A 23,808-nucleotide genomic window follows, 5' to 3' on the forward strand; every position below is an offset into this window, starting at 1 on the left:
GGGCCTCGCTCGGGGGCACCGGGCTGGAGGCATAGCAGCGGATCGGGGGGATTAATTAGCTGAAAAGCGGCTTGGAGCTCGTGCCGGGATCTCATTAGCAATTAACGTAACGGAGCCGGTCAGGTGCTGGGTCCGCCTGGGGACAACCGGGCAGGAGGCAGCACCGGGGGGGCCAAGGGGTCCAGCAAAAGCCAGCTCAGCCTTCAGCCTCCATGAAGCCGGGATGAAGAGACCTTTGGGGAGCAGGGGACAGCAGAGCTGCCATCACCAACTGTGGCTTCCAGCCTCACATATGGCTTCTTACAGGGAAACTGCTGAGACACTGCTAAAACTCGTCCCTTCTTCCCAGAACGCCCTGCCAGAGGCCATGATTTACCAAGAACACACTGAAACAGCCTAAAAGCGCCTGCAGTTGAGCTGAAATGATGATTTAAGGATAAAGAAAGCCTTCCCTGGTTAAAGTTTTGACCCTCACAAAGCCCAAAGACTTCCAATGCATCCGCATCCTCCCATCCAAAACCCAGGGTAAGACACAAACCCACCCCAGCCTCAGGGGGACCACCCCGGCTGCGGACCCCCCAGCAGGCCGGGCGCCCGGCTGCTCCGTGCTGCACCTCGGCCACCAGCCCTGCACCCCTGGGACACCGGGGGCAACCCACTCCCAGGTCACTGGCCAGGCTTCCAGAGGGGCCAAGCTCTGCCCACGTGTCCGTGCTTCGTGTCCCGAGCCTGCCTTACCCGGCGCCTCCCCATCCTTGGGACCACCACCAAGAAATCCCCCGGAGAGGAAGCCTACGGTGGGCTCCCCAGGCACCAGCAGAAATGCTTTTAAAAGACAAAATAAGAAGGCTATTTTTCTGACACAGTGAATCAATGGTTTATTTTCAGCGTTCAAAGAGGTACAAGATGAGCAGTGAGCTCCAGGGAACGAGCTGGCACAGTGCACTTGTGGCCGGTGCCGCTCCCTCTAGCCCAGGAGGCCTGAGGAGGCAAAAGCACATGGAGAAAAGCCCCCAAAGAGCCCTGAGCGCAGCCGAACCATAACGCTGCAGCGTGGCTGCACCACCCCGCTCACGTGCTGCACCAGTTACACCACCGGACCCACGGGTCAAAGGTTTGCCATGCCCAGAAACCCTGCTGTACCGATTCCAAAGAGGAGGATTTGGTTTCTGGGCAGTGAGCAAAGTGGGACAGTGAGGGAAGGCCACGAATCAGACCCTGAATTAAGGAGAGATCAGTGTCAGAGCCCTTCTAAGTGCAGAGAGAACGCGAACGTGACTCCTAAAGCCTGAGTTGTGCAAGGTGCAGTCGGTGAGCCTGGTTCTGGCCTCCCTTACAGCAGCGTAAAGCAAGGAGGAACCGTTAACACCGCGAGGGTTACAACACAGTAATAATAGGTCTGCTGCGAGGCAGAGCCAGAGCCAGGCCCAGAGGACACAGCAAATGCAGAACCACCTCTGCTGCCTGCAAGGTGGGTCAAGGGGTGAAACACCTGGGTGTTGTCCAGCAGGGTCATCAGAACATCCTTGCCCCAGCATCCTGGAAGGGTTTACAGAGGGCAATTCATACCATGATCCCAGCCCAGAATAGCACCAGAGATTAACCCAGGCTCTGCTCCCCGCTAATCCAGCGCCGCCCCCCCGAGATGTCAGCGGAGCGGCTCTGGGTGGCAGCGGTGGCAAGGCAGAGCCTGCCCATCTTGGCCACGGCGCTGAGGCAGCCCCGGCTCTGCCGGTCACCAGCAGAACTGCCCCAGCGCCCAGCAGAGGCAGGGCTGCAGGCACACGTGCTGCTGCGGTGGGCAAAGCAGAAAGGACTCAGCGGCAGCTGCTGGCAGAGGCAGGGATGTCTGGGGGAAGGGATGGTCGGGGAGGGGGAAAGGGAAGGTAAAACGAAGAGCTGCAGCCTTCAGCTCAATCTGTGCAAAATAACCTCAGGCACGGGTCATGCAACCCGGCCCCCGGCAAGTGCAGTGCCGCCGCAGCCCCCCCTCCCCTCCCAGCTCCCTCCCAGCACCCAGAATGGAAATGTCTTGGAGCATGGAGCCGGCCTGGGGGAACCAGGAGCTTTGTCGGGGGGCCTTTTGCTCCCAGTGCACCCCAAGATGTGAACACAGGATCAGCCCCCAGCAGCATGTCGTGTAGAGCAGCTCGCTTACTTCTCCTTTGGGTCCTTGTCTGCTTTGCCTGGAAGAGGGGGTGGAAAGAAATCAGGGCCCATGTGTCTTGCTCCAGACCCCCCAGCCCAGTTTATAGTTACTTTGCTACACACAGCTCGTGCTTCACGAGCATCGCAGTCGGACAATCAGAACAGCAAGACACGGCTGGGGTGCTGCCCCGAGGTCAGACACAGCCTCCCAAAGCCTTTTTCTGACATTGGGGAAGCAAACTACACAATAACCCCAGGAGAAAGAACTGGCCTTCCCCTACCATAAAGTAGAGGCAACGTTCAGACCTCACACGTGACTACTGTGGGGAGCGAGCCAGCAAACTCAGCGCCATCCTGCCCTGGCTCTGCACCGCCAGCAGAATGCCTCCACGGTTCAGCTGCTCCCCTGACACACGGGGACCTGGGGCACCTCCAGCACGCCCCACGTTCCACCGTGCAAGGTCAGAGAGCCCCCAGAGCCCCCACAGAGCCACCCACAGACCAGGCTGAGGCGTGTGGGATTTGCTGGGGGCCTGGGTGGCTGTGGGCTTACCACATCCCTCACCGTGCAGCCAGGCTGGCAGCGGCCCCCAAATAACCACGAGGTCGGAGCCAGCCCGGTGAGGCGCAGCCCTTACCTTTCGGGATAAATTTCAGCGAGCTGCTGAATATTCAGAAACGGGACTGCCCCCTCTTGGGCCCGTCATTGAGGAACTCATGGCCCAGCCCGTTGCCGCACTTGCCACAGGACACCTGGCAACACAAGGAGGGGGTCACAAGGGGCCTTCATCAGCACGGGCCCTGCTATGAGAAACGGGCTTTTTTTGCCCCTTCCCGAGAGTTTCGGAACCGTCACCTTGAAGGCCCCCGGGCGCTCCTTGCGCTTGGCCACGCTGTCCTCGTGGATGGTCTCGGTGAAGGCCGGCCAGGGCGAGGAGTGCTCGTACTTGGTGCGGCTGGAGAACAGCTCGTAGCCGCACCGGGCGCAGGCGTAGATGCCTGGGGGGGGGGATGGCAGGGGGGTGCTCAGCGCTGAGACCCCCGAGCAGCCCCGGGGCCGCGGCAGCTGCCCCGGGACACCCGCGCACTCGGGCTCTACCCCTTGGCGCAGCCGACAGCACAGGGCCGGGCACCGAGAGGGAGCTTTGGGCTCGCCCCCGGCCCAGCGCCCCCGGACCCTCCAACCTCCCCCCGACCCGAAGCGGGACCTCCCCGGCCCCCCGGGGCTCGCCCCCAGCCCAGCCCCGCAGGATGGAGCCCCCCGGACGCGCTGCACACCCCCCCCCCCCCCCCCGATCCCCTTTACAAGCGGCTCCCCCGACCCCTCCGGCCTCCCCCCCCGGCCCCCCGGGTCGCCCCCGGCCGCGCTCACCCGGCTCGAAGTGGTCGCGGAACGCCTCGCCCCCCAGGAAGGCGCAGAACGACATGGCGGAGCCCCCGCCGCCGCCCCGCCCACTGACCACGCCCCCCTCCCCGTACCACGCCCACCTGCCACGCCCCCTGACGCCCCGCCCACTTGTCCCGCCCCCCCCCCAGGCCCCCCCCCCTCCGCCCGCCCCGTGCCGCTGCAGCCGCCGCGGAGCCCCGGGGCCACCGGGGGGGGGGGTCCCACCGAGGGATCTCCCCCGGTCCCCGCCGCTCCCCCCGCCCCGTCCCGCGGTGCTGGGGTGTTTTGGGGCCGCTCCGGTGCTGCGGGCCCGGCCCCGTTCCCCCCCCCGTGTGCTCCCGGGCCCGACCCCCGGTGCCCGCCCCCCCCCCCCCTCCCCGGGGCCGCGAAGGCCCGGGAGAGGGGAGGGGGCGGCTCCTGCCGGGGCTCCGCGGCACCGCCCGCACCGGCCCCGGTGCGGGCTCAGGACGGGGGTCCCGGCTGTGCCCCCCCACCCCCCTCGCACCGCCGGCGCCGCACCGGGGCCGGCTGAGCGGAACGGAGCCGGCCCCGAGACCGGCCCCGGGGCGGAGCTCGGCGGGGCGGAGCGGGGCCCGGCGCGGTCCTGCGGATGCTCCGGCCCCGGCGGCGGGAGCGGGGCGAGCTCCGGCCCCGCACCGGGCACCCAGACCCCGCACCGGGACCACAGCCGAGCCCTCACCTCCGGCACCGGCACCGCCACCGGCATCAGCCCTTCGGTACCGGCACCGGCGCTGCCCCCCGCCCGCCCCCTCCCCCGGCACCGGCCCCGATCTCCCCCGGTACCGGCACCAGCCCGGCCCCCCGGCCCCAGGACCGACCCTTCCCGGCAGTCCGGGCCAGGTACGGGCGCTGCGGGAGCGGGGCCCCGCAGGGAGCGGCCGGGGGCAGCCCCGGTGCCCGGAGCGGTGCTGGAGGCCGGGCGGCGATCGGCACGGGGCTGGGGGCTCCCCCGTGGGCTGGGGCTCGGCGAGCGGCTCCGGGGAGGGCTCGGGCCAGAGCGGAGGGGACGGGGGGTCAGGGGGACGGGGGGACAGGGGGACAGGGGAACAGGCACCCCCGGGGAGCCCTGCACGCTGCGGGAGGGGTGCGGGACACGCTGCGGGCACCACGGGGCAGAAAGTGGGGGTCGCTGTGGGCTGCAGGCTCAGCGGGGACGGTGGTCCGTCCCGCCACCCCAAGAGCGGGGGACAAAGGGACACCCAGGTTCCAGCAGCCCCTGTGGGGACCGTCCCTGCTGGGCCTGGGTCTGTGGGGTTGGCGTGGGGAAGTGGTGTGGGATGTGAGCTGTGTCCCCCCGTGGGGTACGTGGAGCGCGGGGGCTCCCGGAGGAGGAGGCGGCAGCGGCCCGGCGTGCTGCAAGGTAACAGCTTTGCTGTGAAGGTGAACCGCAGGCAGCAGGAGCCAGCCGGCTCCTTGGCAGGCCCGGGGGGGGGCGATGAGCTTTCCTACAGGAGCACCAGGCACCACCACGAGGCTCTTTCCCACTCGCTTCACCTGAGGACTCCGGGATGATGCAGTCTGCGGGCTCTCGCTCAGATTGCGCCCTCCTCGGTGCAAGAGCGAAAAAAGCTGGGGCCCTTCAGGCAAACGTGGGTGACCGTCCCACGGAGCTGCAGGAGCCCCGAGGCCCGGAGCAGAGCGCTTAGAGGGGCTCCGGTCCCTCCTGACGGCGACACGTCCACGTCCCTCGGCCCGGAGCAGAGCCCCGGGGCTGCTGTCGGGGGGGCTGCAGCTGCCCGGCACGTGGAGCCCCCCGCGCCGGGCCACTGCTCCTGCCCTCTGGATGCTGCCGTTTTAAATTAGGTCAGGCGTGCGTCGCGGGCTCAGCCGCGCTCCCGCTCGAGCCCAGGGGATTGATGGCTCGTGGCAGGCGCAGGGAGGACGAGCCTGGGGCTGGGGCGGCGGGGAGCCGAGGACGCTCCGTGGTGCTGTGCGGGGAGCGGGCGCCGTGCGGTCGTGAAGGTGCCTCTCCTGATCCACTGAGACCAAACGAGTGGGGCACCGGGGAGGGCTCCAAGCAGGCTGCAGCACCACGTACGCGTTCCAGGCGCAGGTTTTCAGCCAGCCTAAAGCAGGCAGGCTCCGGGAGCAGCCGCAGCAGCCCCCGGGACCCTGCGTGGCGGCAGCATCACCCACCCAGCCCCTGTTCTGCTAGCCGAAGCCTTTTCAGGAGGTGAAGCCGTGCCTGCACTAAAAGCTCTCGGTTTTTGCCTAGAAGCAGTCTGCGTTTGTCAGATGGCAGTACGCAGAAAATTTATGTCCTTAGGTTGCAGTGAGACTTTCTTCAAAGCCCTGCGCTCCTTAATCACAGGATAATGCAGGGAGCTCTCCAGCTACAGCACTCGTAACCACAGCAATTTGGTTTCTGTAGCGGTATGTTGTGAAGATAATTAGACGAGGGATTTCCAACTTGTTTGGCTGGGTGATAAAAACCTCTCTGAGAGGAGGCAGAGCTCTGCCACAATCCCCGCTAGCGGTGCCAGCCCGCCTCCAGCAGCCACCGGCAGCTCTCATTAGCTGCAGAGGGCTGCTGGAGATTAATTTTTCAATTAACTCTCCTTGTTTTTACATCAAAAGCAAACACCATTTTGGCAATGGCCCACCTGGGAGGGTGTAGGTATCATTCGTTGGCGTGAGCCAGCGCCGGGCAGCGAAGCACGGCAGGAACACTTTTGCTGCCTTGTGCGTGCGAAGGGGGTGTTCAATGGGGAGGTGCTCGGGGACACCGCCCTGTCCAGGCTGTGCTTGTGTCTCCTTCTGCACCACGTCAAGTCAGGATCCTGCACCTGAGCCAGAAAGAGAGAAATTAGAAGACTCCGAAGCTGTCTCCAGAGACACCTCCAGGCTCAATATTTGCTTTCTGAGCCCTAAACCATCACCGAGACCTTCACCGGGGCTGCCCCGCACGGAGCCCCCACTGCTCTGTCTCAGGGTGCTGGTGGCCCCGCTGTGGGACCCAGCAGGGTCTGTCCCCCGCTCCGCACCCCCCCGGCCACCCACGCTCCCCAGAGGTGGCTGCATCTCAGCAGCGTACACGTAGCCCCCGCTGTACTTGGTGTCCCTGCCAGATGAAAACTCCCATATAAACCCAGGCTATTATTATCTCAGTCTTCCACTCTGCTAATGGTCTCTCAGGAAACAGACTTTTTCTTTTCCCTTTTTTTTTTTTTTTTTTTTAGCTTTTAAAACCCAGGAATACCGGAGCAGAGGTAACCAAAACGCCAGGCACGGCGCAGCGGAGCACCGAGCCCGTGCCACGCGCAGGGGAGCTGCTGAGCCCCTGAGCCAACGGGGCCACGGATCAGCACTGGGGCTTTCTGGTAGGCACGGCCATGGCTGGGGGGGGCCACGGACAGCACTGGGGACAGCTGTGGCACTGGGGACAGCTGTGGCACTGAGCCACCAGGCTCCGGGTGCGTTGGGGGTGCCGGAGCCCTGGGTGGTGCCAGCCTGGTGCTGGGTTTGCCGAGTAAATGCGAGGAGCGCGCCCTTGAGAGGGGCAGATCCTGCCTGAGCATCGCTGCAGGCGAGGGAAGGTGCTCCCCAGCACCGCTCCCCGTGGGCTGCCAGCCCCAGGACCTGCTGTGATCTCTCCCTTCCCCCCCAGCCCGGGGCATCCCCCCAGATTATTTGGGGTTAACAGTTGGCGCGTGTAAATCAGAAGCAAAGCAAAAGCCGCAAAGCATGAGATTACATAAATGGAGCTGGAGGCAGCTGCGACGCAGCCTGTAATTAATTCGTGGTAGGAAAGTGCTTTGAAGATCCCGGGTGAGGCTCATCCCAGGCACGAGGCAGCCCGAGGGGCAGCACCCACCTGCAGCCGGGACCTGCTCAGCGCCGCTCCTGCCGTGGGGACGCTGTGAGAGGAGGGGTGGGGGCGGAGGACGAGCTCCCTGTGCTCAGCCCCATGCTCTGGGTGCTGGGCTCAGCCCCACGATGGTCCTGAGAGCCTGGCCTGCAGCTGCCATCCTTCCTCCTGACACCACGCACATGCTCAGGGGTTCAGGCAGCCCCGCGTCTGTCGCTGTGCCCCGACGTGGCGCCAGGCTGAGCTGCTCCCTCCCATTCCCTCGGCAGCACCGGCACCGCCGGCGATGCGTGCGATGGCAGAGCAGGCTGTGGCAGCAGCGGACGCCTCCCCAGCCCTGGCACCATCCCCAGGCTCTCCTTGGCACAGGGACGCCGATGGGACGAAGTCTCATCCCGCCAGCACCAGGGAGGACAGCGGCGGCCGGGACGGCTGCGGGATCGTTTTCCCCATGGACGGGGACACGAAGCCTCTCCCTTCGCCCCAGCCCGCGGGGATGCTCCTGGCCGACATCCCACGGGGGCCGCAGCCACGGCTGAGCCTGGCCAAGTCCCGCACGGCCCCGTCCTCGCCCAGCGTCTCCCCGTCGGAGAGCCGCGCCGCCCTGCTCCGGCTGCGGGAGGCCAGGCTGGAGGACACCAAGAGGAGGCTGTCGGAGGCCGTGCAGGAGCCCCTCAGCCGGCTGAGCCGGCTCATGGCCGAGGAGAGCAGCCCCACGGCACGGGGGAAGGCAGGGGGCAGCCCCGGGCGAGGGGAGCCGGGGGGCCGAGGGACTGGGGGCCGCCGGGTGCGGGACTGGAGCCCCTGGGAGCCCAGCCTGAACTGCCGCTACGAGATCTGCTCCTACGGGGACGTCATCCAGGTGGTGGAGGTCGTGCAGCAGGAGGCCGAGCACCCGGAGCAGCCGCCAGCAGCCCGCCCGGGGGGCTCGGTGCCGGGCAGGGCCCTGGCCTGCGTCGCGCTCCTCGCCTACGGCTACTTGGTCCTGCCGCTGCCGCCCTACGCCGCCGGCCTCTGCCTGGGGCTCACCTGCGGGCTGCTGCTGGGCTTCCTCGCCATCCTGCTCCTCCTGCTGAAGCCTCCGCCGCCGCGGGGCCGCCTGCGCCCTGAGCTGCTCCCGGGGGGCCCGCGGGGAGCCCATGGCCTCCAGGTAGGAGAGGGACAGCCACGGGCACTGGGTGCTGGGGCTGGGTGCTAGGAGCTGAGTGCTGGGGCTGCCCAAACCTGCACAGCACCACGGAGCAGCCAGATCCTCTCCCCTCCAGGGCTGGCTGAACCAGCTGCACGTCTACGACCCCGAGCTCTACCACCCATCGCTCACGCACTCGGTGCTGGCCACTCTGGATGGGGCCACCCTCAAGCTCTCCTACCCCAAGAACAACATCCCGCGCCGGGCCACCTTTGCGGAGGAAATCCTCGATGCCACCTTCATCAGCCATCGCTGCTACAACATGACCGATGCCAAGGTGACTGCGGAGCTGCTCTTGGGACTGGGGGGCTCTCCCCTCGCAGGGATCCCCAGCGCCTCACGGTCACTCTTGGTGTCGCAGGTCTTCCTCTGCCCCCCCTGCCTAGCCCGAAAGCGGCTGTGGAACAAGAAATACCCCATCTGCATCCTCTTCCCGGATCGCGCAGACACGGAGCACAGGAGCAGTGATGAACATGGCACAGAGCTGCAGGGGGACGAAGGGACGAAGAAGCCGCAGGTGCCCATCCAGGAAGTCCCGGGGGACTGCAGGGAAAGGTGCCTGTACCTCTTCGGACGGACGGGGAGGGAGAAGGAGGAGTGGTACCAGCACCTCCTGCGAGCCTGCCACGGGACCCCGAGCAGCAGCCGCGGTGAAGCCAGGCCAGGTGAGATGCGGCCACTGCTCCGCACCGGGACCGATCCAGGGCTAGGAGCTGCCCCATTGCAGGAGGACAGGCTCTGGGTAGGCAGCTGGGAGCGGGGAGGGAGGTGGAGGAGCTGGGACAGGGCTCAGCAGCCTAGAGTTTGTGCAGCAGCAGGGGGAGCTTGGAGGATCCCCTTTCTCTGGCAGAGGGTGGGTGGCACGTCACCGTGCGTGCATTGTGGCTGGGCACCATGTCACCCCTCGCTGCAGCCAGCCCGGTCACGTCCCCTTGTCCCCAGGGATGGGACCAGCTCCACAGAGCGCTGCCAGCAGCAGTGGAGGGAGCACCGAGGACATCCCCTCTGCCATCAGACCCAAGGACCTGGCTGGAAATGTCCGACAGAAGATTTTTCTGGATTACAGCACCTACATGGCCCGATTCGTGCCGGCAGAGGCGGGGGGCAGCCCGGAGCAGAGCCCCCCTCACAGCGTGCTGAGCAGCCCCGTGCTCGTGAAGGTGAGTGGGGCAGATCCAGCCCTCGGAGCTGGCCAGGCTGAGCGGAGGCGATGAAGCACAGGCGCTGGTGCCTCCCGGTCCTGTTGTTCATCTCCTCCCTCCCAGCACCACGGTTTGAGCGGCCGAGCCGCGGTGCTGGGGAGCAGAGCCCCAGCCTGCAGGTCCCACCCTGCTCCAGGCACTCGTGGCTTCTCCCCATCCGCAGCTCGGCGAGGACGCGGCCGGGCGCGGCGAGGGGTGCACGGCCTGGGTGAACGCGCTGGTGGGGCGCATCTTCTGGGACTTCCTCCGGGAGCGGTACTGGGCCGAGCAGGTGGCCAGCAAGATCCAGAAGAAGTTAAGCAAGATCAAGGTGAGAAACAGGAACGGCCCCGGTGTCACGGGGGATGGCAGCACCAAGGAGCGCCCCGTCCTGTCCCGACGGTGGGTGCCAGGCTGTGGTGACGATCCCCGTGTGGTTTCCCTCCATCAGCTCCCATATTTCATGAACGAGCTGACGCTGACAGAGTTGGACATGGGCACGTCCATCCCCTCCATCCTCAGCACCTCCAAGCCCACCATCAACGACCGAGGTACGAACCCTGCAGCCTCGCAGAGCGGCAGGGATGCCAGGGCTGGCTCCACAGCAGCTGTTACTGAGGTGCCAGCCCCGTCCCCAAAGCAGGGAGGTTTCGGTGGGCACGTGAGCAGCCCTCAGCCCCTGTGGCATTGACAGGGGCTCGCCCCTTCCCTCCCCAGCAGGGCTCTGGGTGGACATGGAGGTCACCTACAGCGGCTCCTTGCAGATGACCCTTGAGACGAAGATGAACCTCTGCAAGCTGGGGAAGGAGGGTGCTGCAGAGGACAGCGGCCCGGCGGAGGCAGGAGGAGAGGGGTAAGGTGACCGTGCATGGCTGGGCGGCATCCGCATCCTCCCACCTGAGTGAGGCGAGAGGGTGCTGGTGCCAGGGCACCCACTGATGCAGCCCGGGGCTCACAGGGCCAGGCCTCGGCTGATCCTGCTGGCAGACAGCGACGCGGAGTCGTCCAGCGCCGGCTCCTCCGACGAGGAGGACATCGCTGCTGCAGAGCCCGCAGGAGCCCTGGGAGAGCGGGTGCCCCCACCCGGCACCGAGGGGTGAGGGGCTGCTCGGGGCCGCTGGGCAGAAAGGGAGGTGCTGGGGGAGGCACAGGCAGGGGCCCTGGTGCTTCGTGGCAGCCCTTGGCAAGGGTGTCCCACCCCTGGGGGGTGCTGGTGGCAGGTGGCGGGGGGTGCCGGGCCCCAGCACGGTTCCGGGTCTCACCCTGTGGCTTACTTTAAGCCCACCCTTACTTTAGCCACGTCAGTGGGAACAGCACAGGCCGGAAGATCCTGCGCTTTGTGGATAAGATCGCCAAGTCCAAGTACTTCCAGAAGGCCACCGAAAATGAGTTCATCAAAAAGAAGATCGAGGAAGTTTCCAACACGCCGCTGCTGCTGACGGTGGAGGTGCAGGAGCTGGTGGGCACCTTGGCCGTGAACGTGCCCCCGCCGCCGACAGACCGTGTCTGGTACCTGCCCTCCTTCCTCCCGGGGGGGTCCACAAGCTGTGCCACGTGCATGGGACGTGATGCTTGATGCTTTCTGCTGCTGTCCTCTCCCCTCGCAGGTACAGCTTCCGTGTCCCACCCCAGCTGGAGCTGAAGGTGCGCCCCAAGCTGGGTGAGCGGGAGGTGACGTTCCTCCATGTCACCGAGTGGATCGAGAAGAAGCTGCAGCATGAATTTCAGGTGCCTGTCCCAAAGGGCTGGGTTTGTTAAAGGGCTGAGCAAACCCTGCTGGTTTATTTTCTGCTTCTCACCTTTGAGATCTCTGGTCAAAGAACAGAAGGTTCCCCATAGATGTTCAGGTACCCAAATGCCCCTAGAGAGTACCCCTTTGAATATCCTCAAGGCACTTGTCACTGCCCTCTGCCACAACCACTCCTGAAGCCCTCCATACAGGTGAGCTGCCCAAAGATAAACTGCTCCTGCTTGTTCCTACCCAGAGATATCCGGAGCTGGTAATTCTCTAGGGCCAGGCATGGTCACTGCTGCTGAGGGGATGGGAACCCAGGCCCTGTGCTCAGCCCTGATCTCTGCCCCAAGCTCCTGTGGCTCCTGCCACGGCCACTTCCAGGCCAGAGCATCAGCACTCAGGTAGTGGAACTTAAAACCACTTTCTTGTTTTTCTGGATTCCTCTTTACAGAAAATTTTGGTGATGCCTAACATGGATGATCTCATCATTCCCATCATGAACTCCGGCCTGGATCCTCAGCCACCCGCTGGGGAGCTGCCCAGGGACCTACTGGCCAAGGGAGAGAGGAGGCTCTGAGGTGCAGCCCCGTGGGCAGGGCAGAGACACTGCACAGGGCTCGGGGACCTTGCTGGGATGCAGAGTTAGCTGGGGCCTGGCCACTGATAGCACCCAGTGCGACGCCGTGGGGTCTGGGCTTCTTGGTTCATCTCATCCTCAACATCCTGCTCCTGCACGGATGAGCCGCCTCCTTCAATATTGCAAGCACATGTTTGGAGCTGAACCAGACCCCGGGGAAAGGGGTTTGCTGGAGACCCAAGAACTTCATGTATCTCCCACCAGCATCTCAGGACTCCTTCTGGCCAAGAGGGCAGCTCCAGACCAGCAGAGGGCCAGGTTTTCCCCTGCCTGGTTCCCAAAGAGGGTGCAGGATGCAAAGACAGCTTCCACAGTCAAGGAGTTGTGATCACCACTGACCCAAGGCATCACAACTCCAGGACACATCACACCCTTCCCGCTGGCAGCTGGGCTGCAAGGAAAACATGGGCGGGAAACGAGTCCAAAACCTGAATAAACCCGTCACTGCCCAGTCTTACCTAGCAGCCATCTTATTGCGCACACGTTCCCACGGCTGGATGGATGCCACATGTGGGGTTCCTGGAGAGAGAAAGCCATGGATCGTGCTTCCAGCTTGGCAGGAGAAGTGCTGGGGTGTGCACGCGAGAGATGGTCAGGGGAGAGCTGGGCAGTGAGGCTGGGCAGAGGCAGGTAGCAGGGAGGCCCCGTGCTCCCAGCAGCAACTGGGCAGAAATGCTGTTTGGTACCTGCTCTGCTCTGGAAGAGGAAGGAGAGCCCTTCACCGTGGTTCAGGTGAAGATGGCAGATTGGCAGAATGATTTTTTTTCACAGGCAGTGAAAAAAAATCATTCAAAAAGGGAGGATCCACAGGACAGAGCAGACACTTGGCTGTCCCAGTTAATCCCCTCCATACGGGCCTGTCCTGAGCGTTACCTGCCCCATCCCCAGCTGCGAGGTGCCTCGAGGACACGCTGCTGCACACAGGTGGCACCGAACACAGGCGGGACACTCCTCCAGAAGGAAGACAGGCAACAGGCACGGTTTGAAACCCCTTTATTGAAGGTGCCCGATTAGGAAGCCTTGTGTATCGCAGCCCTTATGACTCTTCTTGCACACCTGGCTTCCCTTTCACCAAGTGTTTCTTCTGAGGGCCCTACAAGAGAGCAGAAAGGAGAGGTCTCGCTGTTAGTGACACACAAAGATGGCTTTCAAGGCTGCATGTGAGCTGTGTGGAGCAGAACTGCAGCTCTGGCCCCTTTCTGCTTCACAAGGCTGCCCTGGTCCCTCCTCCCCATCTGGTAGCCCTGTGCTGCCATTCACCAGCAAGCCCTGGGGCCTCCCTAGCCACGAAGGCATCAGGAGCAGAACATCAGGGTCCTTGCACAAAGGGTTTGTTTATCAGGACCAGACATTGCCAGAGAGCAGCAGCGACCAACCTCTGAGCCAGGCCGGCCTGCACCCGAGGCATGCCGGGGGGAGCAGTAATTGTGCTGGCGAACGCTGCCAGGAGCCCCCCATGGGGAGCAGCTCCCCGGCTGCTGTACGAGCCCTGGACGAGGCGAGGCCTCCCGCGACCAGAGGCACAGAGTCTCATCAGCCAGCTCAACGAGCCTGAGGAGTTCCTGCCAGCTAGGAAATGGGGTTTTCTTGGACTAAGTCCGAGAGAACAGGCCGCAAGAATTACTTCCATGGCAAAATACTCCTAGCCAAATGTGAAGTTTTAGCACGTTGTATGTGGGGGAACCTCTCACCCCATGGAGAAAACGGCTAATAAAGCCTCCACAAGCAGGTAAAGCCATGGCCCGTCCCTAAAGTCCCTGCCACGGTTACTCAGGACTTAGAGCAGCAGACAAGCAGGACACGCACGTCGCTCTCGCTGCAGAGCAAGCTCCTGACGCTGAGCTAAAGGAAAACGGCTTAACCTCTAAAAGAGCCCTGCAAAGACACTGCATAACCAATCCCCCTTCCGGGGGCTAAGGAGGCTTAGCTAGTTTCACAGGGGATTTCTGGCTGGCAGGCAGGGAATGTAGGCAGTTGTGTTCCTTGCTGCTAGCTGAAGGCCCAGCTCACCAAGCACTTCCTCCATTTCTCACTCAGACTTAGGCACCAGCCTGGTGTAGGCTGCAGAACTATTCAAGAAGCTCCATTTGTTTTGGATTTATTTAGATGATTTTTTTTTCTGCCCTGGGTTTGAGAAAAATATCCTGCTTGGCCTTTTTGGGAGCTTCCTGACAGAAAAATCACAAGTTTGTGGCTGAATTTGACTCAACCTTTTCCTCTTAAGAACATTAAAGTTATAAATCATTCCAAACAAATCAAAGAAGTGCACAATTACGGGTGAAAGGGACCATATGTCCAGCACAGTGCCTGCCAAGGTAACTGCTTGTTTAAAACATCCCATGGTGAATGGAAGCTGTTTGGCCATATGGTGGTATATTATTTGCTAGCTGCCTTGTCTTGGATCACTCACATGACCATCGTGTTCTTCCTTAGCATAGTATCTGCTGTGTGAGTTGAATTCATGCCTGTCTTTTATGCGAGATGGTCCTGATCACTCGTTTGGCCGCTGTTATATCTAGAAGCAGATGCTTGGCTGGACTCAATCGGTTGCTTTAGCCCCAGCTGCAAGCGTGGCCCGGTGCAAAGCGTAACTCACCATGAAAGCCCGCTTCTCCTGAGCTGTCTGGAAGCAGCCATGGCCAAACTTGGACGTGGTATCAATGAATTTGAGTTCAATGGCTTCCTGAGCCCGCCGGCTGGTATGCACCAGAAGGGACTGAAAGGGAGAAGTCACAACGCATCAGGCTTACATTTACAGAAAATCTGGATATCTGCTCTGACAGAAGCAGGGTTGAAATATCCTAGGTGCATCCATTAGATAACTATCTCCACGAAAATCTGCTTTCTCAGAGGAACACCCTGGCGCTCAGCTGGCAGGTGATGCCTTGGCTTGTAGGGCAGCCCTGAATGAGCCTGCTCTTTCATTTCCTCACAATCTGCTCATGGTCAAGGTTTTCGCCCACAGGCCCACCACCTCAAAGGCTCGCAGGTTCTGTCTCCAGAGAGAGCACATCTACATTTGCCTGCACACTGCCACTATCAGCCTAGCTGCAAATGCTCTCACTGAGCACCGTGCTCATGTGCCACATGCCCGCTGCTCCCCAGCATCAGGACCTGACCGATCTCCCTGCCAGCACCTGGGGCAGCGGCGTTCTCCCTGTGCTGAATCTGTTAGTGGAGAGCTACGGCCAGTCCCTCCCCAGCACCAGCTGCGCTCTCACCTTCCGGAGGGTGAGCACACGCTTCTTGGTGCCCACGACGCAGCCCTTCAGCATGAGGAAGTCGTTGTTGACCTCCCCATAGTGGGGAAAGCCGCCCTGTGGGGAGAGGCAGAGAGGGTTGGCAGGCAGCAGAGCTGGGTGGGAGCAGGCGTGACAAACTGGTGACATTTTCTAGGGAAGCAGAGGGTAGTGACCGACAGTCCTTCCAGCTAACGATGCTCTGCACCCTTCAGGACACCTGCCCAGCATCACCAGAGCCACACTGACTGCATGATCTCAGCCAAGCAGCACCCAGTAATTGTTGGGGAAGCAGGAACCCTGCTGGAGGATGTGGGTAAAGAGAGAGCAGAGCTGGACAGACTCCTGAGTTAGCAGATTTTACATGTAAAAGGGATTTTTTAAAGGGAATTTTTTTAACCAAATAACAAACATTTCTCCGTTGAGTATATTTTTTAAATGTCATTTGTACTGTTCTTTTTTTTAAGCAATGGTCTCAGTTCCTGCCCAGGGTATCAGCTGGAAGTGAAATGGTGGGCCTAAAAAATGCTCATAGAGATATTTTTCCATGTCCAGAACAAGAGAAAGGGAATTACTGCATTTCCTTCAGTGGAATTCAAATAATTTCCTATGCAACTGTGTCCAGTCAAAGAATTACTTCCCTGGCCCAGATTGCTGCAGCCAGGGCCACTTGCTGTGGGGTAACATCAGGCCATCACAGCTCTGTCACCCCTTACCAGAGGTGTAATGGTCTTTTCTGTGACATCGTAGTTCGTTGAGGCATTGTTCTTCACCACTTTGCCATCTTCCACATGGATCCCATGGCCAATGCGGTAAATCTAAAAGAAAGGAAATGGAGACGGTGACTTTCCTGGCCCCACACTGATGTACATGGCAGGAACAACATGCTTGTCACTGAGATGTGTCCCCCTGTGATGTGCCTCTTGAGCAGGAAACAAGCACCTGCAGAGACGTGCGGAATGACAGCCCTGCAGATCGCTATGGAAACATCAGAGGAGCTCGAGGGAACTGAGGCCACTGTGCAAAGGATGGAGGCAGCACAGGAGGAAGGCAGGAAGGCGCAGTGGTGCTGGGCCATACCTTCTTGTTGAGCTCCGTGCGGTGGTGGTAGCCCTTCTGGCCAGCACGAGCAATGGAGTAGCCAACCCGGGCTGGGTGCCAGGCTCCGATGCAGGCAACTTTACGCAAGCCCTTGTGTGTCTTCCTGGGGAGCTTCTTGGAGTGCCATCGGCTCGTCACCCCTGCAATTGAGATTTAGGGCTGGCGCCTGAGCACTGGGGGGAGATGCGAGGGGGGGAGATGCGAGGGGGGGAGAGAGCCTCTTCATCCTTCTGAGGTTCTCAGAAGACACCGCGTTGGAAGGAGACCAAGAGCTGCCACCACAGCGAGGGCCCAGAGCATGGAACTGTTCTCACTTCCCATGAATCTGATCACTGTGATATGTTCCTGTGGAGCACATCCACACACACACAAACACCCACATCTCTGCACACGTGGGGCTGGTGAGAAGTGCGATGCCTTTACATCCCTGCGACACCCCTGAGCCGCCTGGGAGGGCTCTGGGCATGGCAGACAGCATGACCGATATGACATAAAGGACATCAAGCTCTGCACATGATGGCTGAGGTAAAGAGGCTCTTTGCTACAAATTCTGCAAAAAGTTGGTGGATTCTCAGCGTGGCTCACACTCCACTGCCCCCAACATTCCCTTATGGGCAGCATCAGCTGAGAAGGACAGAGCCAAGCCCCCGACAAGGGTCCCCCTACTCCGTACCTTTCATCCCATGCCCCTTGGTCACGCCAATGACATCAATCATCTCATTCTGGCTGAAGACGCTGTGCACGGAGACCTGCTTCTCCAGCCTCTCACGGACCCAGTCAACCTTGTCAGCCACTGTCCCACCATTCAGCTGGATCTCCATCACATGGGCCTTCTTCTGCCGCAGGGGGAGCAGCTTCATCTGTGTTAAAACAGTGCATTAGGGCAAAATGTTGCCCCTCACCCTGTGAGCACGCATGCAGGGCTGCAACACCCACCACCTGTGAGAGGTGCAGGGGGTGAGCAGGGGCCAGCTCCCCATCACACTGTCCACCTCTTTTATGACAGTCAGGGACCTGGGTCTGCAAGCCCAGGTATCTGGAATCTTTTGGAGCCCATACCTTGTTCTTAAGCTAAATTGCTCCCATTCTTGCCAGCTAGTCCAGGGGCCAGCCAGCCCCAGCTCACCCTCATGGTAAATGCCCCACAGGTGTCCATCACCAGAACACATCTGGGGCTGAACATCGTGCCAGGATGCAGCTCTGCACTACAAGCAACAGAGTCAGTCCCTCTCCTTTGGTCATGCTCCCTCTCCGCTTCCAGACTGAGCGATTACTTCTAGTTTCAGCCACAAGGTGCCCTCGCTCCCTCCCAGTCCCAGTTCCCTGTGCAAAGCCTCCACCAAATTCCCACAGTGGGACTTTCTCTGAAGGCTGCACCAGCCACAAGAGAAATGAAGCCAGCTTAGCTCTGCCTCAGGCTCCGATGCAGTTGTTAACTCCAGGGATCAGTATGAAAATGGGCCCTGTGTATCCAGCAATCTGCATCTGGCAAAACTGTGTCTGCCAGTGGGTTATTTTTTTCCCCAGCACTTGACACCAGTTGCTAATTTGAGGTGATCATGAGGCCTGAGGTCCACTGCTGACACAGGGCTCACCCTGCGTTGATCTCTGGGCAGGGAGCTGTGCTGAGCCTGGCTCACACGGACGGGGCTGGTGTCAGGAGGTAGCTGGAAAGGTCAGCCAGCACCCCCCACCGTCTGCATGCTCCGTCCCACACCCTTTGACCAGCCTGTGGCTGCTCAGTCTCCTGTGACCCCACCAGGACACCCCCATGCTCCAGGCTCCCAGCCCCTAACCACACTCTGAGGAAGACCCCAAGGCCCCCTCGCCCACTGCCCTGGGTAAGGCTCTGACCTGCGTGTGCACAATGACACGAATGACCTTGCAGTACTTTTTCATAGCTGTAAAATCCTTCTCCAGCTGTTTTTTGCCATCCTCATCCTGCCATTTTTTGCAGTACTTGGTGAAAGCCTTCTTCTTGCTCTTGTGCCTACGACAGAAGTGTTTAATAGCTATCGAGCTGAACAGTGAAGCGTTTCTTCACCGTGCCCTGCAGACAGACCAGCACAGGAACAGATCACCTCACCAGGCACCTTCCTGGAGGCACCAGGTACCTGCGGGTACCTGCACCATACCTGGCTGCCTGCCCCATGAGAGGGGGCTCCGAGGTGGGAAGAGGAAAGCGAGTAATGAGCTGCAAAAAGGGCTGGTAATTCAGACCTTTCTGCATGAAGAATCCAGTTGTCTCCCACTGACTGGCTCAGTGCCATCAAAATACAAGCGCAAAATCGGAGCTTAGTGGAGAAAGGAGAACAGCCTCCACCAGGGATCGGAGGCATGTGGTGGGTGGATCTGACGGCCAACAGGCGCTTTTGCAGGAGACACGATTCCTATGGTTATGAAATTTCGTGTTTCCATTTTCCTCTCTGCCAGTGTGGGATTTGCGGTGTTGCTGTTTACAAGGGACAGGGGTCACATTCTGCATCGATATTCCCCCTGAAAAATCTGTTTTTACTCCCTTCGCTTGGTACCTAAGCTCAAACATTCCAGTTTAATGGGGAGTAGATGGTTCCAACCTACACAAAGAGAAACGGACCTGCAGCACACACTGCGTATGATATCATGGAGAGTGCTAACATAGTTCAACTACTAAAATAAATTTACATATGCATATGCTGATTCCTAGCATCAAGCTGTTTGCAGTATCTCTGTGCATGACTGAATAGTTGTTTCACTCCACCCCAGAGCCAGCTGCCGGTAGCTGAGCTGTCTGCAATGGCTAGGCACCACAGAGAGCCTGGGGGAAAGGCCTGCAAGGGACTCCCCACGTGCAGGGGACCCCAGTGACCCACCGCAGCCAGGGAGGCACATACCAGTTCTTGTAGAAACGCCGTCTGCACTCATCGCTGATGTGCTCAGCAAAAACAGTCTTGAAATTCCTCAAGCCCTTTGGTGTTTCTACATATCCCACGACTCCCACCACCACCATCGGGGGGGTCTCAATGATGGTCACGGCCTCCACCTCCTCCCTCTTGGAGACCTCTGCGGGATAGCAAAGGGAAATGGAATCAGATCATCACCTGAGAGCCATCCGTGGCCTGTCCCTGTGGCCCACTCAGCAAGGAATATGCTGAGGGCAAGATCACACTCCAGTCTAAAGGCCAGCCTCAGCCCTTCCAGTCTCCCAGCACCACAAGCCCCCACAGTAGGGCCACACAGGTTCAACCACCAGGCACCCACTAGGTTAGATCCTACGGCCCAGCACACTTTTAACATCTTCTCCAGGTTGGTGGGAGCAGTACGCTGGATGCCCTGAAGTTTGGCTCCCATCCCAGGGGCATACCACAAAGTAACATTATAAACCTCCCCATCAAGGTGCTCCACAGTGCCCAGGATCTGTCAGGTAATTAGTCTGCAGGGTCCTTCTGCCAGCAGGGTCCAACAAACCGCCAGCCACCATACTAGCGTGGGGACTTCCCCAGAACCTCCTTTATGGCCTTTGGCCATCAAAGATCTGGACAGCATTACAGGAGATAGGCTACAAGCTATGTGCTCTGCCACCTATTTCCATGAGCAGCCTTTCCACCAACAAGCCCATGCCCTCTCCTCCGGGATGTGACCCCCCTCCTTCAGCCAAGCCTTACTGAGCCCGGGCCTGTGCACCTCCCGCAGGGTATGCGTCATGCCAGCTTTGTAGCCCAGGAAAGCTGTCAGGTGGACCGGTTTGCTGGGATCATCCTTAGGCCACGTCTTCACCTTCCCTCGGTGGCGGCGGCTTCTCTTGTGGGGGAGGAAGCCCAGGTGGCCATGCCTGGGAGCAGAGAACTTGCGGTGGGACTGTGGAGAGGAAGAACAAAGACGATCAGCCTCACTCTGCCCCGGAAGACATCAAAGGAACCAAGCCCAAAGAACAATGGAAAATCTCCCCTTTAACATAAGTGAGCACTGGAAGGATTTGGGGCTTTTCCTTCTTTCCAACTTGAGAAAAATAACTTGCAGTAGCATGGGCTTCTCTTTAAGCTTCCAGCACGTGCATCAAAGAAATCAGTAAGATTCTGGACAAATGATGCAAACTAACTGAAAACTTAACCTCCCCTTTCTGCTTGAGGACTTTCAAGAAGTATGTTCTTTAATAGGTCTTCTCTACTGTGATGTTAATTATAATTATTAATTTTATATTCAGAAGCACCAAAAGGGCCTGCTCACAATTCACAGGGGCATGTTCAATGCTTTGTGTCATCAAGGCAAACGGCACTGAACAGGCACAGCTAACAATCCGAAGAAACCAGAAAGGATGCCCAAAGGAATCAGCAATAACATGCACAGGTTAAATATTTACCTTGAAAACCAAATTAGAAGAGCTAAATACATAAACCCCAATCCCAAGGTCATGTTGTGCCAGACAGAGAAAAGCAACAGCACTTTAGAGAGACATGGACAAATTCTTACAGCACTGGCATCAAGGCAGGAAGCTAGGGGGTCACTCCAAGCACTGAGGAGTTAGATCTTAGCCTGCTGCAGCTCCCTTCTTGCTGAGCCCAGTTCCAGTACCTGGCTGCACTTTCCACCAAGTTTATTTTCCAGCCCAAGTGGAGTTATGCTGGGTCCAGCCCTACTTCAGCTGTGCTAACTTAACCAATAACCCAGCCCTGTTCGCTGTCCCTCTCCATGCAATCCCAAAGGTAGCCGTGCCGAGCTTTACAAACCATGGGATGTCTTCAGCCCAAGTCAGCAGCGGGAAGAGGCTATCGCTAAGTGCCTCCCCTGCCTAATACTTGGGATGTTTATCAGTCTGAAGACACAAATTTAGCCACTAGCTTCATTCGGTGCTATATTCATTTCATACTCAGCAAAGCTGGCAGGTTTGACTCTAACAGTTGGGATGTGGTAAAGGTCAATTGCTGGTGTCTCAGTTTACTGCTCACCCTCCTAAACAACTTGAACGTGAATGGAATCGATCACAATGGTTCCCAGCCACGACACAACTCAGTCAAAGCTGGGAAAGCTCCCTCGGGGCACAGCCAGTAGCCAGATTTGGTGCATTGAGCAGGCTGCTCTTGGATAGGGACAGATTAAAAATAATAATAATAATAATAATAAATGCATCAGCATAGACAATAAAGACTTGGTGATTCTGCTTGGAGGTGAAGCCAACACTGCATGTGGCAGGCTCAGGGGTGAACGAGCCAGCCAGTGCCACAGCACCAAGGATGCTCACAGCATCAGGCACTGCTGACAGTGTGAACCCAGCCGCTCCAGGCTGAGGGCTGTGACCTCAGGCCCGGCACGAAGACGCCCAGTGGAGAGACAGGGCCATCTCCCATCCCAGCCGAGCTGCCCCAGCTGGCTAAAACGCCCCACAACAAGCCGCCATTTCAGCAGCACGCCCACCCGCCCGAGCCCCGATGAGACTACAACTCCCAGCACGCACCGGGCTCGGGCGGAGCATGCGCAGAGCGGCGCCCTCCGACCGCCGCCGTCCGCCGGCGCTGTGTAGGGCGCCGCCATTTTGTGCGCGTCCCCGCCGCCCGCGGCACCATGGCGGAGGGCCGGGACCGCGACGTGTACACGGAGCCGCCGCCCCGCACGCCCGTGGCGGACAGGACGACGGCGGTGCCCAACCCGGTCACCTTCTTCCAGGCCGTCTTCAGCTATGTCGTCGACGCGCCCGTTACCTTCGTGCGCGGTACGGCCGGGCCGGGCCGGGCCGCCCCGGGAGCGGGGACGGGGCTGAGGGGGCCTGGGGCAAAGGGCCGGGAGCACGGGGCAGGGATGGAGGGGGGCCTCGGGGGGCACCGGAGGTGCCGCGACACGGGGGGGGGCACAGGCAAGGGCACGGCACGGGCGTTGGGACGGCTGCACGGGGACGGTGGCACTGGGACGGACACACCGAGGTACAGACAGACACACACGGGGGCACGCTGGGACGGGGGTGCCTGACCCCTGCCGTTGCCCGCTGCCGTCGCAGAGTGGATCGAGAGCCGTCAGGCCAAGAACAAATTCTACTACTACCACCAGAAGTTTCCCCGCGTGCCCGACCTGAGCGAGTGCATGGAGGGCGACCACCTCTGCTTCTTCGAGGCTGAAGCGCAGTGGAGGAGGGACAGGTACGGCACTGGGGTGCCTCTGCTGGGTAGCCACAGCGCTCTGGCAGCCCCAGGGACTGCAGTGGCTGGCTGGAATTCACTCACCCAAAATCCATTTTAGTGGATTTTGGGGCATTGAATGTTTTCCTAGTACACTTAAATCACACCCGCCTTCTTACAGAACATTGGTGTTCATAGTTCTGCTGTCCCCTGCACCTTGCTTAGGCTGGGCAGGGTGGCATCAGATGTTCTCCTGCAGAGCCAATGCAGGACACTGTAAAAACCCAGAGCTGAACTTCCACCTGGTATCATCACACCTTTGCTCAGCTCTTGTGACCATTTGGCTATGGTTGCATTCATACTCATCTCCTGCGCAGGATGGTGGACCAGCAAATTGTGGAGATAGTCCGGGAAAGGCTCGGTGCATGCAAGCAGAGGGAAGGTCCAAACCAGTTTCAGAACTGTGCCAAAGAGATGGAGCAGCTCACACAGGTCACCAAGGCCTACCAGGACAGATGTGAGTATGGCACCAGCCCGCGCACACCTGCTGTGGGGCTGTGACACTGAGGAAAGGTTCAGAACCAAGATTCATGCTTGGAATCTTTGCGATAAAAACTCCCTCTTGGTAAATGCTGCAGGGCTGGGCTTGGTGCTTAGCTGTGCTGGAGCCACTAGGCCTGGGCAGCGACATTAAATAAGCGCAGCACAGAGTAGTTTGCCACTCCTGCTGCTGCCAAAGCCATCAGGTCTGCGTGCATCTGCCTCTGCACTGCAGCTTTCACTGCCCTGATGCTCAAGTGCCAGGCATTCACATGGAGCTTAGTTCCTTACAGGTGAGGAACACGCTTCAGACCTTCACTTGATTATCTCTTTCTAGATGGTGATCTCGGTGTCCATGGAAATGCCAGGACATGCCTGATGAAGCAGAAGCACAGGATGATCGAGGAGAGGAAGGCACAAGCAAACGCATCTTAGCTCTGGGTACAGAATGGTTAGCACCTCCTCCTTGGTGCTCATTGAATACTGTGTTGCGTCTTTGAACTGTGATGCTATTGACCTCTACAATAAATGTACAACCCAGACATGTGCCCTACAACTAGTCTCATTCTTTGCAAAGCTATTTCCAGGTCTGCATTCATCTCTTAATTGGTTGCTGCCACGCTCAGGTCAGCCCCTGGCTATGGGCACCCCAGCTGTTACCCAGCATTTCCCTGCCAGACCCTTCCCCTGCTGCCATGAAGCGACACAGTTCTGCTCTACCCAGCCCTCGTAGGGA

The 23,808-nt window shown here is 59.9% G+C and overlaps 4 protein-coding genes across 5 annotated transcripts; 2 read left to right on the forward strand and 2 right to left on the reverse strand.

Annotated features, from left to right (window-relative positions):
• Positions 1–861: 861 nt before the first annotated feature.
• MSRB1 (methionine sulfoxide reductase B1) lies at positions 862–3,621 on the reverse strand. The gene is made up of 4 exons (XM_040574397.1): positions 3,521–3,621; positions 3,005–3,147; positions 2,787–2,901; positions 862–2,186 (listed from the first exon to the last, which is right to left on the reverse strand). The coding sequence occupies exons 1-4, from the start codon at positions 3,573–3,575 to the stop codon at positions 2,155–2,157; spliced, it is 345 nt and encodes a 114-aa protein (XP_040430331.1). The 5' UTR covers positions 3,576–3,621; the 3' UTR covers positions 862–2,154.
• Positions 3,574–12,563, forward strand: LOC121078651 (testis-expressed protein 2-like). The gene is made up of 14 exons (XM_040575039.1): positions 3,574–3,653; positions 4,002–4,396; positions 6,736–6,876; positions 7,634–8,514; positions 8,630–8,830; positions 8,915–9,218; positions 9,496–9,713; positions 9,919–10,065; positions 10,186–10,285; positions 10,455–10,587; positions 10,693–10,830; positions 11,031–11,243; positions 11,342–11,462; positions 11,921–12,563. Exons 1-14 carry the CDS (start codon positions 3,574–3,576, stop codon positions 12,044–12,046), a joined length of 3,198 nt encoding a protein of 1,065 aa, XP_040430973.1. The 3' UTR covers positions 12,047–12,563.
• On the reverse strand, positions 12,558–21,935 carry RPL3L (ribosomal protein L3 like). Of its 2 annotated transcripts, none has more exons than XM_040574400.1 (10): positions 21,878–21,935; positions 20,091–20,283; positions 19,320–19,488; positions 18,301–18,436; positions 17,120–17,306; positions 16,426–16,586; positions 16,062–16,163; positions 15,328–15,423; positions 14,703–14,822; positions 12,558–13,199 (listed from the first exon to the last, which is right to left on the reverse strand). In XM_040574400.1, exons 1-10 carry the CDS (start codon positions 21,893–21,895, stop codon positions 13,143–13,145), a joined length of 1,239 nt encoding a protein of 412 aa, XP_040430334.1. In that variant the 5' UTR covers positions 21,896–21,935; the 3' UTR covers positions 12,558–13,142. The 2 variants fall into 2 exon arrangements, with proteins under 2 accessions (XP_040430334.1, XP_040430335.1); XM_040574401.1 differs by lacking the exon at positions 21,878–21,935 and adding an exon at positions 20,896–21,805.
• Positions 21,914–23,614, forward strand: NDUFB10 (NADH:ubiquinone oxidoreductase subunit B10). The gene is made up of 4 exons (XM_040574404.1): positions 21,914–22,132; positions 22,415–22,553; positions 22,910–23,049; positions 23,410–23,614. Exons 1-4 carry the CDS (start codon positions 21,985–21,987, stop codon positions 23,505–23,507), a joined length of 525 nt encoding a protein of 174 aa, XP_040430338.1. The 5' UTR covers positions 21,914–21,984; the 3' UTR covers positions 23,508–23,614.
• Positions 23,615–23,808: the final 194 nt, after the last annotated feature.

Source organism: Cygnus olor, chromosome 15, assembly GCF_009769625.2.
Source record: "Cygnus olor isolate bCygOlo1 chromosome 15, bCygOlo1.pri.v2, whole genome shotgun sequence".
NCBI lineage: Eukaryota > Metazoa > Chordata > Aves > Anseriformes > Anatidae > Cygnus > Cygnus olor.

Bases quoted from the DNA above. Each gene is read 5' to 3' on its own strand.
- LOC121078651 (XM_040575039.1), top strand. From the start codon at position 3,574: ATGGCGGAGCCCCCGCCGCCGCCCCGCCCACTGACCACGCCCCCCTCC. The intron at 10,588-10,692 runs GTAAGGTGACCG...CGGGGCTCACAG, and splicing joins GCGGAGGCAGGAGGAGAGGG to GGCCAGGCCTCGGCTGATCC. The intron at 10,831-11,030 runs GTGAGGGGCTGC...CCCTTACTTTAG, and splicing joins CCCCCACCCGGCACCGAGGG to CCACGTCAGTGGGAACAGCA.
- RPL3L (XM_040574400.1), bottom strand. The intron at 17,307-18,300 runs GTCAGAGCCTTA...GTTTTAACACAG, and splicing joins GTGTCATTGTGCACACGCAG to ATGAAGCTGCTCCCCCTGCG. The intron at 13,200-14,702 runs GTGAGTTACGCT...GCTCTCTTGTAG, and splicing joins AGGAGAAGCGGGCTTTCATG to GGCCCTCAGAAGAAACACTT.
- NDUFB10 (XM_040574404.1), top strand. From the start codon at position 21,985: ATGGCGGAGGGCCGGGACCGCGACGTGTACACGGAGCCGCCGCCCCGC. The intron at 22,554-22,909 runs GTACGGCACTGG...TCTCCTGCGCAG, and splicing joins GCGCAGTGGAGGAGGGACAG to GATGGTGGACCAGCAAATTG. The intron at 23,050-23,409 runs GTGAGTATGGCA...ATCTCTTTCTAG, and splicing joins CAAGGCCTACCAGGACAGAT to ATGGTGATCTCGGTGTCCAT.